This window comes from Nipponia nippon, unplaced genomic scaffold, assembly GCF_047370975.1.
Source record: "Nipponia nippon isolate SJK-2023a ecotype South Korea unplaced genomic scaffold, ASM4737097v1 scaffold_4, whole genome shotgun sequence".
NCBI classification, from domain to species: domain Eukaryota; kingdom Metazoa; phylum Chordata; class Aves; order Pelecaniformes; family Threskiornithidae; genus Nipponia; species Nipponia nippon.
This window is the reverse complement of record NW_028262358.1, coordinates 75901493-75921525: the sequence shown is the minus strand read 5'-3', so window position 1 is coordinate 75921525 and position 20033 is coordinate 75901493. Positions and strand designations below refer to the sequence as shown.

The 20033-nt window shown below is 42.8% G+C and overlaps 1 protein-coding gene across 1 annotated transcript in view; it reads left to right on the top strand.

Moving 5' to 3' along the window:
• CCDC162 (coiled-coil domain containing 162) overlaps positions 1-15276 on the top strand; it is a 40159-nt gene extending 24883 nt beyond the window's left edge. Inside the window, 5 exon segments of the mRNA XM_087776386.1 lie at positions 1544-1681; positions 7827-7876; positions 9411-9587; positions 14278-14396; positions 15236-15276. Coding sequence (XP_087632512.1) covers positions 1544-1681; positions 7827-7876; positions 9411-9587; positions 14278-14396; positions 15236-15276 — 525 coding nt within the window.
• The last annotated feature ends 4757 nt before the right edge of the window (positions 15277-20033 follow it).

Sequence of the window (20033 nt, the reverse complement as noted above, 5' to 3'; positions counted from 1 at the left end):
ACAGGGGCAGTAGGGCTCCCTTCCAACCTGTGCTATACCACCTGCAATCCCGTGCTGTTGTTTGCATCCTATTCACTTGCCTACACTCTAGCCCGCTGTGAAAATTGGGCTGTTCCAAACAAGTTCAACAATTGCAAGCAACCTGGAAGGAAACTTCAGCTGCTAATTGAATTGGGGCAGTGATGGACATCAGAGCCCAGAAGACAGCACAGCAGCACAAAAAAAACCACTTTAGGAACTAATACTTGAAACAAGGCATGATTAAACTGAACAAGCAGATTTTTCACTGGTTTAGACCAAGCTCATCTAGGAAGAGCTAATGAGTCATTGTAAAGTCAACCACAAAACATCATGAGCATATATTCTTTTTCTTACAAAACTGCTTCTGAAAACTAGAGCAACATCCTAATATCATTAAATTAGGGACTAGAGTGACCAATTCCATTATGTGTTCTAAATTTAAAGGAGGAAAGAAATGAAGAGTATTTCTGAATTTATCACTATTTTCCTTTCATCCTCAGTTCGGCTTCTTTCTGTGTCATACTCCATGTTTATAGATAATTTTGCTTTCATTGCAGATACATTCCATCTAGCTTACCATTAAGCATTCAAGAAATTGACAGTCATATTGGAAAGTTTAGTTTCCGTACAAGAGGTGATGTTATGCACGTGAATTATTTAATTTGCAGAATAAGAAAAAAATATGTATTACATTATTATTTATTTGCTAGAGTATGTAAAAGGGCCTCAGTCATGTGTTTACGAGACACTATAAACTTCTCTACTGTTTATCTTTCTCTGAGTGATGATTTAGTCTACTGTTTTATAATTAACTTCATAAAATTGCACTGAAAATTTGATGATTGTTAATGTGGCCTAATCCAGGAATCCTTACTGGGATGAAACTCTTTAAGTCAGCAGAGTTTTGTCTGGGCAACTTTGTTAAATAAAGCAGGATGCCTGTGTGTGGCTGTATGCACACATAGTAACAACGTTTGGTGTAGAGAGTTCTGTAATGAAAGAAAACGATCTTAGTCTTCAATGCTATTTTGCATACTTAGTCCTTTCCTCTTTGTACGAGTGTATAAAAACAGTATCAGACTGCCAGGCCGTGGAGATTTCTTCTTTAAAGCTCTCCACAAAGTCTCCTTCTTGCCATCAACTCAGTCATGACCTGTACTCTGCAGCAGGGTGGCATGCAATTAAAAATTTGCCAAGGAAAACCAAATATGTTTTATTTGGTATCTACTCCTTTCTCAGCCTGTTTGCACTTGGCTGCTCTGTCTGGCACGTCCTGCTCTACCGAGTAGAGCTGAGAATAGAACTCACTGAATGCAAATGAATGAAATGTTTCCTTGATCTCTACATTTAGTCATGTTTCAATGATAACAACGTATACAAATAGAATAGAATGCTCTCCCTTACCCCTCCTTTCATTAAATTAAGCTGCTGAAGTACTACAAGACAGAGAGGGATGGCTGTAAAGTAACCTGTCTTTAAATGGCGAAGGAAATGCCTAACGTGTTGTTTTCCCTCTCCTTAGCTCTTGTGTCCATCTGGAATACAGAACACGCAACTTATCCTGGCCTGTCAGGTCATTCAGAAAAATGCCCTTTTGGTGGCTGTTCAGCAAGCCTCCTTTTGTTACTTGATCCAGCCTCCCCATACCCTGGATGTGAAGGTTAGCAGCATCTTCTTTCTCACATTGCACTGGTAATGATGGGTTTTGTCAGACTTAGCCCACAGAGGGTATCTGTTAATTCTGCTTATAATCAATTGGATGGCAGTCCTGCGCAACACTTGGAACAGCATCACTGATGACTGCAGGAACCGCAGTGATTGTGTATTAGCATATGACATAAAAATAAATGGTGTCACATCAGTGATTTATTTAAAGTCTATTAGTTGGGTAAGTGATGAAGCATAGCTAAAAATATACCTCAAGAGAGGACTGAAAGAGGTTGGAGACGAATTGGATTCAAAAGGCATGGGTCAAATCTTATAGCCTGTGGTACGCAGAAAGGCTAGCAATCACAACCTGACCTTGAAATATGCATTCTTCTGGGATGGCGAAACCATCAGTTCCTGCTGCTTTCATTTGTCCTGTCTTCTGAAAACAGAAGTATGGTCAACACTATTTGCAATGGGAAACATTCATGTCAGCCTGATGCTGTAATGTTGGTTCAAAAGCTACCTGCCAGGGCCACCGAGCCATTACTGCTCCTATTTGGCTTTTTTTTTTTTTTTCATCCTGTGTTTAATATATGGTGCTCAGGAGCTGCCCTTGCTTCATACATGCTAAATTGTTGTAGGGCTCTGTGTTGCATTTTCTTACACAGCTGTTGTGCCTCTTCCAGAGACAGCTGTGTTACAGCGATGAGCTAAGTGACCTCATATGCAATTTTGAATTCATAAGCAAATAGAGATGCTTTAGAGCTTGTCTTGCCTTCTCTGTGCTTATATTGACATCTCATTCCATGTTCCTTAGGAGACGCCATCCATCCTGCCTCAGCCCCCTCTTGCATCCCCAGTGCTCCCCATGCTGAGTCCCTTGCCACCAGGCAGTATCCTCAGGTCATTCCTGTGTCTGGGAAGTGCCCGTGTTTTGCTTTTTACCTGGGCAAGACGCACTGTGTTTTGTGGCAGGTTTGTAGCCGTGCACACGCTGACTGCCTGGCTGTCATGCTGGGAGCCCAGCTGGCCGCTGCCTCCTGGGAGCTGAGCAAGCCAAGCAAAATGGCTAGGGATCAAACTTTCTTAGCCTTTTCTTTGAGCAGGGCGTTCTCCTCACTAGCTGAATGCTGATTTTGCAAATCTGGAAGGAGCTTTATACCCTTGAGATCTCTGTTCTTATGTCAAATGTATTTAAAATTAGTCAGAGGGTTCAAAAGTTGTTAGAGATGGGTTGAACCAGCTAAGGGAATGAGGCTAAAACATTTCCTGTGTGACACAAGTTTTTTTCTGAGTTTAAAAATGAAAAATAGACATTATCATGACTCCCCATTGTCTCATTTTGGGTCACTCAGAGCTGCAGCGTGCGGAGGGGAGGGAAAGACGTCTCATGCAGCTGTGACTTGCAAGCTTCTGAGCATGAATTGCCGTTCCTAGAGCAGTGTCCTGTACATTTTATTTCCTTACACCAGAGGTGAATGTAAGAGAGGTTCTAGGGCCAAGACTCACCCCAGAGACTGTCAACTGCATGAGTACAAATTTGTTTCACCACTGCATGGTTTGCATCCTGTCCCAGCACGACAGTGATTCTGCACCGCACAGCTGAGACCCACTGACCCAAACAAACTGATATCCTGACAGCCCACCAGAAAAAAGCTTAGTATCGTATGGTCAGAGACGCCTGCTTGCTGCTGAGCAGGAACCCCTCACACCACTGATCTCATGCAACTTTTGGCAGCACATGGGCTGTGTCCCAGGGAGCTGCTGCACTCTGCAGCCACTTGGTGGGCACCCAGGTGTTTGGCAGCTGGATGGCCAGCTGTGCAGCCTCCCAGGGCTGGCTGTGGTCTAGTTCGTCCCAGAGGCTGGTTTCCATTCCTTCTCACGGAGAAGTCTGAGATTGCGCATCTTCATTTCTAATCAGATCCTGCAGCACCGAAATCCTCAGTGGAACTGAGCAACCTTGGTTTCTTTCCCAAATCGATCCTCCGTGCTGCCATACAAAGCGCTGATGTTGTGTGTCTCTGCTGATAACCATGAGTAGTCTTACTCTGGAAATAGCTCTTCATCCCCCAGTTGAAAAGGATTGATCTTCCAAACATTTGGAGACCTTTTACTGTCTAAATACTGAATGGTTTCTTTTCCACAGAATGGCAGCAACTGTATTTTTTGTTTTCAGATGTCTTCTCTCCTCTGTAAATCATTTAACGGCTGCTGCATCCATTCTGGCTCAGGTTTTGCTGATTTACAGTCAGCGGGTATGAGCTAACTAATCAAACACACACAGAGGACAATTAATACGACCAACAGAGGCAGTGATAAGGAGGTCATGCATCTGTTATTCGAGATTAACATGTAAAACTGGAAAAAAATCTTGTATAACCTCCTTACATAGGAAAGGGAGATGGTTGCAGGATGTTACAGGCTGTGTCTGCACCGAGGGACCCACCAGTGCTGTGAGTGGTATGGTTGCCCACCTGACACAGGCCAGGGCCCGTGGCATCTCCCTTCAGCCCATGTGAAGGAGACCTGGTTGCGTGATGCCAAGGGAGCTGTGCGCTCTGCAACACCTGCCACGGTCTGGTTGGTTGATAGCCAAGACCCATGGGCTGTGCCACGAAGGGCACAGGCTTAACCCACCCAGTCTCACCATGCAATAAGCCCTCATGCAGACCAGCCTGTTTGATACTGGACTAGGACCTTCAGAATGGCAAACTCCCATGTATTTGTAAACTCAGTGCCCAACATTTCTATACCGGCTTTGTTTATAGGCTGAAATATTTCTCAGGAACAAAGACACTGCTCGTGTTCTGCCCATTTACTTCTAAGGCAGCTGCTGACCGCTGGTTTTTTAATACCTGTTGTATGTTTCCCGTGCTCAGCCAAGCAGGAAGAATTGTTCTCTGGGCAATAAGTCCATTTTCTACTATAACAGAGCAAAGGTGTTCTTTAGTAGATCCGTCTGCAAGCTGGCACTAACCCAAGCTAAGCTTGTACTTAGTTAGGAGAAGGAACTCAACTCTCAGAATATGGCTTTTTTTTTCCCACTTTGGTCTTTCCCTTTCCCACCATACGCAAAAGACAATAGCTCTCCTTGATTTGCAAGGGAATTAGTGTGCTATTTTAGCTTCCCTGGACTTCAGAGTGCCTGTGCCACTTTTGAAATACGACTTCAAGAACTTGGAAAAGTACCACTTGTTCCTACTTGAAAATTAGGATTATTTTTATATAAATATGCAGAAATTTCTGAGTTTCCTTCATACCAGGAGCCACTGGGACTTAAGTAGGTGGTGTGGGGGGATGAGTATAGTTTTTTGTGTTTGTGGGGAGGCAAACTGATTTTCCAGACAAGTGGTCTAGATATACAATTATTTGTACATATTTGAAAATGTGAATATCTGGGAATATTCATATTTTATTTGCAGTTGATTGATTGTCAAGAATGTTGTCTGGTTTATAAATCGGGTACTGCCTCTGACTCTGCTGCTGCTACAGTTTCATTATGCCTGTGCTCAATGAGAAATGTTCTTTTTCTGTGACTTTCAATGACCCCAGTGAATTATTATATCATAAAGCTAGGGTAAATGAGAGCATACAGAATTGCAAATCTGCATTGATTTAGTAGGAAGAGCTGCCGGTCTTTATGAGAGCAAGCACAGAATTGATATTCATGATATTTTAGGAAGGAAATCTAAGTCTAACAAGTCGGAGCAGTTCAGCAAGTGGAAGAAATTCAGCGTCTGGGAGTGAAACAGAGGATCTGCTGCTGCAAGCAACCACACCGTCCATTTCGTTTTCTCCTGGGTGTTCTCCAGGTTTACTCTGTACCATTAAAAGGTATTTGTTACAGACTGGCCAAGCCCCCTCCACTGGGTAGGGGTCAGTCTGGCACACATGTGAACCCCAAGCACTACCTGCTTTAGATTGTGCTGGGCCTCCGCCATGAAAAAACATAGCAATGGGCTCTCGACCGTAAGGACACATTCCCAGATGCCCTGTTTCTTGGTGTGAATTGGTGGTCTGAGCGGTACGGTTGTCTCGCCATACCCTGTTGATGGGACTCTGGCTTCACATCAGACCCCATGGAGATAACCTGTTAATTAAAGGAGGAAATCCAGATACCTCATAGGAATTTCTAAGCATCAGTGAGCTAACAGTTGAAAACATTGCAAACTTATGGCAAACAATAAGTGGGCCAGGATAAGGCCATTAAATATGACTTCGCTCCTCCTGTAGAACAGAGCTTGGTCTTGGTGCTTGTGTGCCCGCTTACTAGCTCCTCGGCCCGATTTCCTGGCTTTTACATGGGGTACTGTGTACTAACAGGGTACCGGCAAGACACAGAGCAATTTTTTTATATTATTCAGTGCTGATCAGCTGGAAGGCAAGCACTGAAAACTCTGTGTTAATTTAACAACCTGTGGTTTGAAGGTATAAATAAAAAGGCATTCAGCATGTCCAGTGTAGTCCAGGCAGCCTCACAGTTCCTGTTACTGCCTTAATGCCAGTATAAGGAGGTAATTTTTTTTTTTTTATTTTGTCACTATTTCTTTCACTATTTACTTCACTTGTGCTGCAATGAAAAATAGGCAGACTGTGAGACTTTCCCCAGAGCTCATCTCATCTCTGGTAGCTGATCCATAAGATCCAGTGTATTTGTACCTGTTATATATAAGGAATGAGTAAAATGAATGTTGTTGGAGAAGCTGTGTCTAATCTAAAGAAGTTATTTGAGTGGTTCAGAAGGAGGCTATCAGTTTACCTTTGGAGAGGTGACTCTTCTCAGCTCTCACGCTTTTTTTCCGTCATTAGGCCTCCAGGAGCTTTCATTTCCATTCAGCTGGAGAAACGGGGACCCCGAGATAGGATGCTGAACACTTTCACTCAAAAGAGAGAAGCACAGGGCAGCAGGCTGCAAAACCCTGTAAGTACATCAGGAGGCTCCTCAGCGTTTTTGAGAGGGACTGTTGGATTTTGGCATGTAGGCAGAGTGGTAGCTTTGAGTTAGCGTTGCACTTACTCTGTGGTTCCTTTAGGGAGTAAGGTAAGACGGTGGCAGGTGTGGAAACGCTGGTGGAAGGGAGGAGGCTGGGACGTGGCCGGGGCATTCAGGTCAGGCGTGGGGCTGCAGACGGTGGCCCGGCTCCACTGGCAGTGGTGGGAGACTCAAGTGAACCTTCTTCCACTCTGCCCTCTCCCCACGGCCTCCCATGGGCACGGCTGCAAGGCTCATGACGGAGAGGTGCGTGGAGAACAGCAGCAGTCTATGGACACATGGCTAACTAAAGGTTGTGGATGCTAACAGGCATTGCTCCTAGACTATTTCCACCCTAGGTAAGGAGGTAAACTCTGGCTACAGTTATGCTGATAGGTACAGAACTGTTCTGGGCTTTTACACATGAAGCATCCAACAGTGGTCTTAGGTAGAGATGGACACTGTGTGAGAAAGGTTCCTTAAATATATGCTTCTAGCAGTTTTACTTTTTTTTTTATTTTAGAGGAAGATATGAGAGTTATAAAAAATAATAATTGTAAAGATACCACGATGGGTATAGATTTTGCCTTTTGCAAATTCCTCTTTATCCAGTGTCTAAAGGTGAGAACATGGATCCTGTATTAAACTGCTTGTGATTCTGTATCTTGTGCTGAATACATTACAGGTTAGACATGGCTTTTAAGAATTTACCAGATAGTAAAATCAAACTCCTTCTACACAAACCCTTAATGGCTATTCTTTTTTTGAAATAGTCACCATAAATTATTTAGATTAATGTCCTCATAAGCTTCTTGCCAGCTCAGTAGGCTATATGAGCGTATGAGGAAATAACTGCTCACTGCAGACTCTTTTGGGAAATGTTACAGAATTTGTGAACAAAATTATATGAACCAGACTTGAATAAAATAATTCTGCATCTATTTACAAGACTGCCTTAACTGTCTACTGTGTCTAGCATATTGGTTGAAATCTTTCCTGATGTTTATCCTCCTTAAAGTTTTGGAATTTCATAGTTTAGATATTTGTAATACCGTACATAATCTGGAAGGTTTTTTAAAATTATATTAATAGAAAATGTTACAAGTGTTTTGGCTTTGTTAGATTCACAGCATATGTAAGTCCTACATGATAATAAGAAGAAAATATTGTCTCATTATAGGAGGAAGTTCTGAAACTCAAGAGAGACATTATTGTTGAATATTGCCATAAGTAAGTATAACCAATATAGACGTTTACTATATGTTTACTATATGCTTAATATAGATCTAGTATAGACATTTCAATACAAAAACATCATGTTTTAAACATAACTCTTGCTCTGAGGGCGTCTTTTTCATGTGGATAATATGAACTGATGGACTTTCTATTCAGAATATTGTGAATATACCTGTAAGCCATTTTGCAAGCTGAGGAAAAGAACATTTTCAGTGGTTTAGTGGGATAGCATTACAAGCAGTACAAGCCATGTTGCTGGATGAGTAGGAAATATGCCACTTGGTTTCTTTATGAGGAGAAGGGATTGATGATGGGATGCTGAGTAGAGGCACACGACACCAACACTTTTTTGGTATTTCAGCAGAAATACCAGATAAACATTATTGACATGAGCAATAAATTGTAGTGGAAATAATGTGCAGTAGATCAACGAATGAATGAGTGGGATGTACTATCCTGTGAATTCAATCTAGTTTGTGAGATAACTTGGGAGAAACCAGAGGTTCAAACAGAGTTGGACTTGATTTTATTTTTTTTAATCCTGTGTTCATATGTCAATGTTCAGTATTTCATGATTTTTATTCCCAGGTAAGTTTATGTTTCTGGGACCTTTGTCTTGCACACAGTATCATGAGATTGAGCACACATGCCAATAATGAAGGGGAAAAAAATAAGGAAATGGGCTATTTCTTGTCTATTTTCACTGAGAAACAGACCATACTTGATATACTTCACTAGACTAGTTTATGCATTACCTTTCTACTGGAGTGGGTAGCCTGTTATGAAGCCACCTCAGAACTCTATGTTCCAGATCCAATCTGTCAAAAGCCTAGGCAAGAACCTGGCATGTGACCAGCATCCATGTCTGTCTTCTCTTCATATGCCCAGGTATGCAGACGTGCATCCGAGCAGCCTTGGGAAAGAGCATGGCAAGGAGCAAGCTGCAAGTAGGGCAGCTGTTTCACTAAGCCATGTTTTGCAAATGACGTAGATTTGTGTCATGCTGCAGATGCAGGCTACCTTTACCCCAGGTACAGCTTATCGAGTGTGCAGGTAAAGCCAGATCGATGGGTCTGGAGGCAGCCTGCAGCCAGGGGCTGGAGTGGAGTTTCAGTGCAGATCAGCGACGATGAAAGCTGACTCAGGGTCACGCTGTCTGGTTCGCAGTTCTGCAGTTAACTCATCATCTCATTTAGCTCCTTCCTGCTTCTGCTTCCTTATCGTAATGTAAGTATCAATAGCTACCACAAAGCAGTTGCTGTATTAACTTGCAGACATTTCTAAGGCATTGTAAAGACATCTGTGTGAAGAAAAACATTAAATCTAAGATTTACCTTGGTTCTTAAATGCCACTCACAATTTTTATCCCACTGGTTGTCACAGTACAGAAGAATCACAGCTTGTAAATTTTGCTGTAGAAGATGCCAAAGATGTCCATACAGAAAGAGATTAAGCTCAACAAAGGTAAATCTTATCTGGACAGATGACACCCTGCACAACACTCCATATTTTAATTACACTTTTTTAGGCTGAATCAGCGTGTGTCCCAGCATGCCCTGAGAGGTCAGCTCATTGGCTACTACAATAGCCTAAGAAGCCTCTTAGATGATTTTCCTGTCATCAGAGACAAATACTTCATAATTGGACTATCTCAAGGAAAAAAAGAGGAGCAAGACTTAAAGAAGAACCTTGCAGCTGATCCCAGGTTTGTATCATGTTTGCAAGTGTGTTCCCGGGGGCCAGAGTCCTCAGTCAGTCCATATTACTAAGTAAAGGTGAATACGTGTTTGTAAGGGGAATGATAGTCTGAAAGTGCCCCGAGCAGTGTGTTCTGCCAGTCTTCAGGCTATTTTGATGGATGGAGAATGTGCACAGTCAGAGTCACCTGCAAAAACTGGCATACGAAGAAGGAAAACTTTAGAAACGTGCTTGCTTCTAATCCCAACACTGCATGTCAGGGGGAAAGAAATGGATAATCTCATTTTCAGGATGTAAATCTTCTGCATTAATGATTAAGCCTAGGTAGTAAGGGTTGTCTTACCCTTTAAATTTGATTTATTTAAGATTTAAACAAAACCTGTTAATAAGTTGCAGGCATGTGACTTGTCAGAAGTTAGGAAAGGAGAGAAAGAGCACACGACAGGCTAGGGGATGACCCTGTATCATCTGCTCCTTTCAGAGGGGACATTTTTCTGGCCGTGTCACAAGGATCTCCTTCCTCAAAACTTGTGGCTAGCAAGGTGAGCCTTTCTGCAGACTGTCTGTAAGTCTCTGGGCTCCCCATGTTAGCACCAGCAGGCAGATGGTTTTAGATGTGAAAGTAGTCACCCAGCACACTGGTTTTGCTCTTGATCACCTTGTTCCCCAGCAATAGAGAGGCTCAGCAGCAAACATGAAAAAACCCCACTCATTAAGGTCCAGGCAAAAGCTTTAGTTCTGATAACAAAGGTTGGGAGTGTGGTTACAAGCCCAACAAATCATAAAAAGTGGATCAACAAGATACTTGAGAAGACGATCGTCACCCCTTCCTTGTTGTTTAACTGCACGCCAGCTGCAGGCTTGTAGTGCTACACTGGTCTTCGGCCAGCTCTTATCTGGCTAGTAGTTGCTGGGGAGTAACCCCATCACAGGCCCGCAGTACAGCCCATTTCCCTTCCTTTATCTACCTGCTTTTACTGGGTGTTTTCTAAGGCACTGTATTTTGTACTGGCGTCTCAGATGCCCTGAGAAGTTTTTAAGCTCTATAGTATTTTGCATATTATCATAAGAAGTTGTACATGGGCCATTCGTAACACATTCACTCTTAGCTTTAGAAGGAGCCTTCTCTAGACACAGTAACAGAAGAGATAATAGTAATCCTAGAGCAAAAGATTTTAGTAGACTTACATTTCAAGCTTAAGGTACTCCCCACCCCAGGTTCTTTCCATCTGGGGGTTCGTGGCTCACACAGTGTCCATCTTCTGCCCTGAACTCATCTCAGAGTCAGGACAAAGAGCGGTTACTTGTCATCACAACTGTTTTGGTTGTCATCCTAGTTTATTAGCAACAACTAAGTCAAACATGATTTGTTTGCACAGAGGAGCTGAGTTCAGCTGCAGAACCCGTACTTCTGCAGTTCATGCTATGCACTACCTGGTACTCTTGGTGTCGCGGGGACATCAAGCATAAAGCCATGGTGCATTTTGGCAGTATCCATCTTGTGACAGAGAAGGTCTTGCAGAGCATTGCCTCTGTTGGGATATTCAACATACAGATCAGTGAGCCCTAGCATTGTGCAGTCTAATCAGATAACAGTTTGTGCCTCTTGGACCTGCAACTTTTCAACAGCAAGAAAATATGTCAATACCCTATAATACTTTATACTATTACACTTCTTTAAAACTGTTAATATAAGCATATCTACTTATGAGCATCTACACATTGTCCTTTTACACTTTAAAATGAAACATCTGAAACAATGAAACATCCTAGAAAATAAGCATGTAGACATATGTATGGCCTTTTATTTTTTAAATAGCCCTGAATTTTCTGAGGTTGCCTTTTCTCGTCCTGTGCTTCGACGCTTGCCTGTGTCTCTCCAGCAGCTTGCGGCCCACCCACACTCACTTTCATATCGCCTGCTATACCGTGCTGCCTCTCTGCGTTGGATATACAAAGGAAGCCGAGAGCAAATCCTTTCCCACCGGAGGGAGGCAGACATGAAGGTGTCTGGAGAGCCGCGAGCGCGGGCACCACTGCAGCACGCCCTTTGCACCTGCGTCGACCCGCCCCTGCGCATGGAAACTGGTGTTCATGCCAGAAAGGGAGCTGCAGGGAGCTGGAGAAAAGGCTTTAATTAAAAATGGCTCCTGCCCTTTCAGCCCCTCTGCCTTTTTTTTTTGTCCCCACTTTATCAGTTATTACCAGTTAATGTTTCATTTTCTGTTGTTGGCTAACTGAAGCTAAGAAGCACCTTGTAGACAGCAACTGTCAATTAGTTATGATGAAAGCAGAAATTTAGCTTCCATCTTGCCTACATTTAGTGGGTTATAGCAGGACATTAATTCAATTGCTTTCTTATCTTCTGAACTAATCTCGTTGCCTCCATTTGTGGCTGCCAGGCACTTGGGGGGTGAGCAGGTCCTGCCTTCCCCATCCCTCTCTCCCTCCCTCCCTCTGAGAAGGACCTGCAGCTGGGAGGAAGAAACCTGTATCTATCTGGTGGATGGAGGAAAGGTGGCTAGTTATAGCGGAGGAAATATAGGGAGGAAAAGAGAGGTGGGTAGCGAAGAGGGGGAAAAAGAGAAAAAACAACATGGAATAAAGAAAAAAGGAAGAAAGGAAAGAAGAGACTCTGGGGGAGGATCAGAAGAAATGAGAATGGGAATAGGTATAATGAAAAGCTTTCTACAAATATATATATATATATATATATATATATGTATTTCCATAAGCCTAAAATTCATTAACATCAATGGGAAATGTTTGAGAATAGCCTGCCTAACTCTAGATGCCTGTATCTGACTACACTCCCCTGATAATCAATAGGTGCTTCAAAGGGATGACTTGTTTCAGACTCCTACTTTTGGATGAGATGTGTTATGTCCTGGAAGTACCTCCTTCTCTCTGCAGGGACTCAAGGGAGGCACTCATATTGTAAACACCCACATTTGGTCAGGTGAACCCCTTGTCCTTCCTGATTTTGCTACCTTTATGTTAGATAGAGCCCAGCTGCAGCAGGACAAAGGGAAGGCTGTGGACAGGTACCCTGCACCCACCCTTGCTGACTTACCTAAGCCTTAGCAGCATCCCTTAGAAAAAGGCAGAAGCACTCAGGTGCAGCAGAAATGTTATCTTTTACATAAGATAGTAAAAGATGCCCTCAGCAACCGCTGTCTTAAAAGTAAATGTTAGAAGCGGGAAGAAAGAGGAAAATGTAGGGCTGCGGTTTCCGTGCAGCGGTGCCATCCTGTTCTTCCCTTCCCCCAGCCTTTTTCTTTGTTCTCAGATTAGGCATATGAAACTAGGTCATAGCTCTTTAGCCATACATCTTTGAAAAGTACTAGTCACTCTGTGAGCGTGACATAGCACCTCTGGGAGGTTTTGGGGGTTTCTTTTCATAGCGTAGAAAATCTGTTTTATTTGGGATTAGACTGTGTTTTAGCCATGTCCTGGGAGATGGCACTGCGAACGGCTCCCGTGTTGCTGGGGTAAGCAGCCCCTGGGCTTATCTGGACGCAGTGGACTGTCCTTATTTTCTTTCTGAAGAAGTTAGGCGCCGCACCGTAGCAGGGTTATGTAGTGTGGGGCTCCTTTGCAACACGGCTGCAGAGAAGCCACCCTTAACATCCTGTGGTGAGGCGGGGAAGTACAGCATCTGTGAGAGGCTGCCCACAGTCCTTGTCCGCCCAGGTCTGTAAGGACGAAGCACATCTGGACGGCTCGTGTGCTTCTGCCCCTGGTCGCCCTGTTTGCTCTCTCCCTGCCGGTATTGTTTACGGGCTGTGATGTAAAGCGGGGGAAATGGAGAGCGTGAACGCTAATCTCACCCTGAAAAGTGTCACTTGTCTGGTTTCCTTAGGTACAATTTGTGCTTATCATTCTTGTGCAAAAGTTAGCAGGGCACAGCTGGCTAAACAAACCCTGCCCAAATATGATTTCCGTGCTTACGACACAGAGTATTTAACCTTTCATGACCCCATCCCACCCAAACCAAAGGTCTATTTTTTGCATGCAGCCTTGCTTTTTTCTTTCAGACAAAAGGAAGAAAAAAGATTAAAAACCTTGCGAAACTTACTTCAGAAAGAGCTGAACTTAATCTCCAAGCTGAATTTATAACTCTTATTTCAGAATGTACTAGCCGCACATTGTACTTCATCTTCATGTATGTGAAGCCAAGAAATGGCACATTGTATATAAAAACAGGAAAATGCATTATTCATGTAATAATGCTGTATTTTCATATCTTCTGGTAAAAAAGTGGGCTGCCTACTAGTAGGCACGTGCACATCATGCTTTAAAATAATGATACAGGTTTTTTAATGCCTGTCTGCTGCTTTGCCCTGCCTGTCTCCTGTTCTAGCCAGCAAAAGCATGTTCCCCAGGGGAAGAGACCCTAAATGCCCTCAGCACAGCAGCTCACGTCCCTGCTTTATAAATCAGGCGCTTTAAGAAAGTATCTTTCAAATTCCTCTCAAATTCAGCAGGTTTTTGAGGTCAGACCTTTACCTTTCATCTTACACACCGAAGCTAAATCATGTTATGTCTAAAAAAACACACTTGCTCCAAATCTTAGAGGCAAATGCTATGTTCAAGTAACGGTTTTATTAAACTTTAAAAAAAAGTCTTTCTGGGAAGTGACAGGCAGAAAGAAGTTCCAAAACGCTAAGCACCTCTCCCTTCTTGCAATAACTCAGATCCTTCCATCCTCGACGACGCTCTTTGCTGTCTCCAGATGGATGCACCTTCTTTAACTTGTGCTTCATCCCTCACCCTACTGAAGTGCTGATCATGTTCAAAAATGCTTCCAGAGAAGGTCAGTATTTGCTAATGCTAAAAGAGATTTTGTGCTAGGCACTAAGCCACACATGTCTTTTCACAGGCATTACAATTTTGCTTGTCACTGGAGATGGGGAAATAAACATCAGTGGTTTTATTCTGGATGCAGCTAACACATGCCACTGATGAAGAGTGTTGATGAAGAGTGCCTGTCAGCAAGGAGAGAGCTTCAGTCCTCTTGGTTTAGAGGTAGAAACAAAAGCAACAGGAAAGGAAGGATCCTTTAGTTTAAAGATCAAAAGTAATTAAACCAAAACCCAGCCATGCTGTGTTGCCTTTTCCTATTTGTGAAAGTATTCCCCATCCCACCAGTTTATTAAGTATCATCGTCCCTGTCCCCACATACACAAAGCAGCAGGCTGGGACCTTCATGTCCTCTGACTTATTTCTGCTGAAATAGGGAGGAGAGGGGACAGGAGGGAGGAGGTACCTGGGCTGGCCCTGGCAGGGCGGGAGCTGGAGATGGTGCAGCGCAGGAGGGGAAGGACTGCGAGGGGAAGGCTGCCTGGCCCTGTCTATCTATTTGGGTAGATAAAAACAGTGAAAAAAGCGGTTGTATGAGACACTGGGGAAGCAGTTTCTGAACCAGAAGCTGTGACACCCGAAGGAATGGTGACAGCTGGGAGTGATATCCTGAGCCTGAACAAAATCTGGTGCTTGACCTTGCTCCGGGAGCCCCAGTGCCCTCCCAGGGAGGTCTCGTATGGTGCCCAGGAGCGGTTGCAGCCCAGAAAGCAAAAAAATTTGGTACTTTGATGTGTTTGCTTAGGGATGATCATCTGAATGGTTTTATTTGTGCATTTGTCTTCTCTGCAGGCTGCTCTCAGAGCTCTCCACCTAAGCCTAGAAATTGTTGATGCATTTCACGATGTGGTTTCATATCTCCTGGCTTTTGCTCAATTAGGAAATTCTCCGAACTGCTTGCGTGCCTTAAACCCAGAGCTTCTGACCCCAGACTGGGGAGGGACCGACAGGATTGGTAAGTAACAAACACTGCGTGCTTAAGGCATATGGTTCCAGGTGCAAAGGAGTGTGAAATGATGATGTTGGGGAAGGGGCAAAGGGAGCATGAAGATGAGGTTGTTGTCAACTGAAGAATAAAGTCAAGACAAAATGACAGTCGTCTTATTTTTTTCTTTTTCCTGCTCCATTCTACTGATGGAAGACTGTCATGTTTCGGGAGCATGCCCACAGCATCACAGATCTGTCGCAATCTCACAGAAAAGCAACATACCTACCAGGCTCAGGAGGTCTGCTCCGGCAGGGAGCAGAGAACATGGTCCAAAAATTGCACTTCCGCCTCTAGCAAGTGTCTGTTAAGCCATCTGGTCATCCCATGATGAGTTTATTTTTACCAGAAGATTAAAAAAGGCAGGCTTGGGTTCCTCTACTAAATCTGTCGCTTGATTCTTTTTCCAAAGGGTAAACCAGCTGAGGTGTGTGTGTTGTCCTGCATGAACACATCTTTGTGCAGAAATAGTACCTGGTTCCCTAATAGCTTTGACCTGTTGTTCATGTTAAACTGCACGGCAGGAGTGGGATGTGTCTACATTTCTTTTAATGGTTAGCAGTGAGGTATGTAGCTACTGGTATCTGACCACCAGTTCGGTAGCTCTGCTGTCACTGGACACCATTACGAAGACACCTCAGAGGAGTTGTTCATCCCAAGCTAAAATGTGTTCAAAGTGAGTGGAATGAAACCCTCTTTGGAGGTGCCTAAGATTGCAGGAACTGAATTAAACTCAATGCCTGATAATTAGGCAACTAAAGTCACATGAGATAATCCTGTCCCAAGTGCTGAAGTGCTCTTGGCATTTGGCTTTTCAGCCACTGGATTATTCCCACAGTACAGGGAGCTGGAGTTTCAAAACATGGCACGTTACGCATACCTCTTTCTCTGTGTTGTGTGTGCTGTGTGGCTGGACTGTTTTCATGCCACCTAGAAATGCCCACATTTATATATCTGTACATTTGGTGCTGCTGAGACACAACTCAGGAGTAAAAACTTTACCTGCACAGCTTCCCTTCTGTCCTGGCATCTTTTACAAAACGAAAAATTGATTATGATAATCCGGTAAAAAATTAAATTCTTCAAGAATTGGGGAAAAATACATAAAAGACTAGCTTTGCCTTTTAATGTCTCCAGATGTTATCCCTTATGTATTTTTCTTATGTGAGTAAGATTTTTACTATCAGTTCTGAATTTATCTTTCATTTCAAATTCAAAATTTAATTTTGGAAGGGAAGAAAGGACTCAGTGAATCATAAATACTTGTTACAGCTTTTATTTTAATACTGTGCTTGTGACTGTTTGATTTTGAAGTGGGTTTATTTTCCCTAACAAAAAGCACTGCCTGTTCCACGGTGTGCGCTCATTGTACCATCAAGTGCGTATTAGTAACTTCATTTGTATATGGCTGAGAAAGCTCATGTAAATGAGCATCTTTAATGAGCTTTGAAACAATCAAGAAGACTGAGCTCAGTGATCAGTGAGAAACCACATAACCAGATGTACGAGGAATATTATGTGCAATGTATTTCAATTTCAGACATATCTAATGTGTGCCTAGCTACCACACTTTTCAAACAGAAAATACAGACAGTGATGGAGTCCTCAGCACTCTGCTGTCTCTGTAACGCATTTTGAACAGACAATTTAACTCCATTGCTCCTGACCGAGAGATCTTTTGTGTTGCTGCTGCTGGGGTATAATTTCCCTCTCCCCCAAATCAGACCATTTAACTTCCTTAAATGAGGCAGCCCCTGCCGCCTGACAGAGAGAACATTGGGTTTCTCTAACAGGTGCTTCCAGGTTAAATCACTTCTGCAGTGGCTGCGTCTTGGGAGGCAGTCAAGCCCTGCGCACACATTTCCTACAAACACCAAGTAAGAGCAGGTGCTCTTGTAAGGGTAATGACTTGTAGAGGCCCATTGCTTTGAGAAGTTTTTTGCTAGGCTTAAAGGGAATAACAAAACTTTAGAGCAGAAAAATATTCATTAGCTTGCAGAATTGAGCCCCAATGGTATTGTATGGAAAGCAGTTGGAGAAGTTGTCCCTGTCATTCCCTAACAGGTAATAACTAGTTTAGGTCTTTGGATTAAGTAAAATGCCATCTCAGGACCTGATTCTGCTCCTGTCTGACAAATTCAATCTCAATATTTTCAGTTGGAAGGGACCTACAATGATCATCTAGTCCAACCATATAAGATGATAACAAGAAATATATACCACCGTTCTTGTTGGTATTTTATAATAATTGACTTTTTAATGAGAAAGGCTAATAAAAGAATCATTCTTTTGAGATGCTTGTAATTTTTCATTCCTATGCCTTTTTCTCCCTGACCTTACTACATCCTCATAATTCTTCACCTGCCATAATCTCTTTTCTTAAAGCCTGGTTTTGTAGTATTGAGGGGGATATAAACGCGTTCTTTGTCCCAGGGGAAAAAGGAAGAAAGTCATGAAGTACAAAACTCCTAGAGGAAAAAAAGAGTTTACTGAACTGAGATATTTTTATGTGCGTTTCCTGAGACCTTATCTGATAAACTTACTTTTCTTGGGACTCCAGAGAGTGAACTTCAAGAGATACAGAAAATGATTGACAGCCTCCAGAATCCAGTGGATCGCAGCGAAGTAGCCCAGCTGCTAGCCCTTCACAGAGAAGTGATCTTTCTACAGTTCGATGCAGCAATTAGGCATCGACTACAGTAGGAATTACAGCCTGTCAGGGATGGGACTGGCACCTTTTACATAAAGAGGCTTTTTTTTTTGTTCACAAAGAAAGAAAAAAATGTAGGAAAGATGAATTTAAATTTTGTCCATGGTATCTGCTCCAAGATCATGAAATGTGCCCTGTAAGTGTAGAAATTTTCCTTTCACTAAAAGTGGTGGGAGTCCTTACATGCTTCGTTGAGGGATCTCAACACACCATGTCTGAGTGCAGCTGTCCTATTATCTGAGCATTTATGTTGTGATTCATAGGTTACCAAATCAGGGAGGCTGGCGGCTGCTACAGAGGTAGACTTATGAGTTCATGTTCTTGTTTTGCTGCAGGATCTAAATTTAATTTTATGTTTTCCTCTATCAAAGAATGCTTAATAAGCAGGCACAGGGCTTACCTGCTTATACTGAGATCTAGGTTTCCCCTCCTGTAAAATGTTGTTATCTACCCCACCACAGAAACCCAACTAAGATATACTTTTCAGGACTTTCTAAAAAGTAATTGTCTTCCTTTTCTCCCTGCTCTCCTCCCATATGTTGTCTGTCAATAATGGTCACGGAGAGGTCTGAATGTACTCAACGGAATAACCTTGGCAGAACCAAAACAAGGGCAGGACATGCAAAAGTAAAGGAAATTTCAACTCTCCTCCCCTCTGTAGATGCCATGTGGTGGCACGATGTAAGACTAGATTTGTAGGTGTAGCCTGCGTGCGGCAGGCGGGCTAGGGAGTCTACTAGAAGAGAAACAACTCCTGGACTTGGTTTTGAGTAACATGCAGGACCGAGTTCAAAATGCTGCAGTTAAAGACCTGTTCTCTAAGAGCAGCCATGATGTGCTTGCATAAAACATCCTTGAAGGAACAGTGAAAGCCAAATAAATATCACCATAGCTGAGCTCAGTTTCAAAATGGGAAACTGCATAAAAATGAGAATACTTGCTGAAAAAAAAGCCTAAAAGGATTAGCCAGAGGAGTTAAATCCTTGCAGATGGTATGGAGACTTTTTGGGAACATCCTGGAGGCACTCAAGAAATGCATACCACATGTGAAGAAACACTTAAGAAAGGGTAAGACGATGCTGGCATGGCTAAACAGTAGCATTAAATAGATTATTAAAGCAAGAAGGCAAAAAAAGCTTCAAAAAGCTGAACTTTCATTCAAATGAAGAAAAGAGAAAGAACTATAAACTGTGACAAGATAAATGGAAAAGAATTCAAGACAGCCCAGCGAAGATTCTGAGGAACAATTTTGCTGAAGGCATCAAGACTAATAATAAATCTTGTTTCAAATATACCAGGAGCAGGAAACCTGCCAGAGAGTCTGTAGGGCCAGTAGGTGATCAGGAGTGTTCAGCGAAGATAAGTCAATAGCACACATTTTAAAAAATGATTTGTTTGTTTCTGCATTCTCTGTGTAAGAACCTGAGGAGGTTCCCACACCAAAACCTTGCTTTATGGGAGGTGCATCAGAGGAGCTGCTGCAATTGGAAATGTTGCCAGGGAAAGTTATGGGACAAGCGGACTGAAATGAAGATGAACAAGTTGCCAAGACCAGACAATGTTCAAGAATTCTGAAAGAACTCAAGGATTTTTTTTTTTTTTTAAAGAAGCCAAAGTACTAGTTATGGTGTATAGCTTCTTGCTTAACATTGCCTTGATACCCAAAGACTGGAAGTGGCTGATGGGTTGCCAGTTGTTAAAAAGGATTGCAAGGGTGATCTGGCTAATCACAGGCTGATAAACCCGATACCCATGGTGTTCAAATTAGCAGAAACTGTAATGAAGTGGATGCATGGACAAATATGATGTACTTGGGAAGAGTCAACACTGCTTTTGTATGGATTCCCTGAAAGCTTTAATAGCCTCAACAGAGTGTCTTAAGGAGTCTGAGCAGC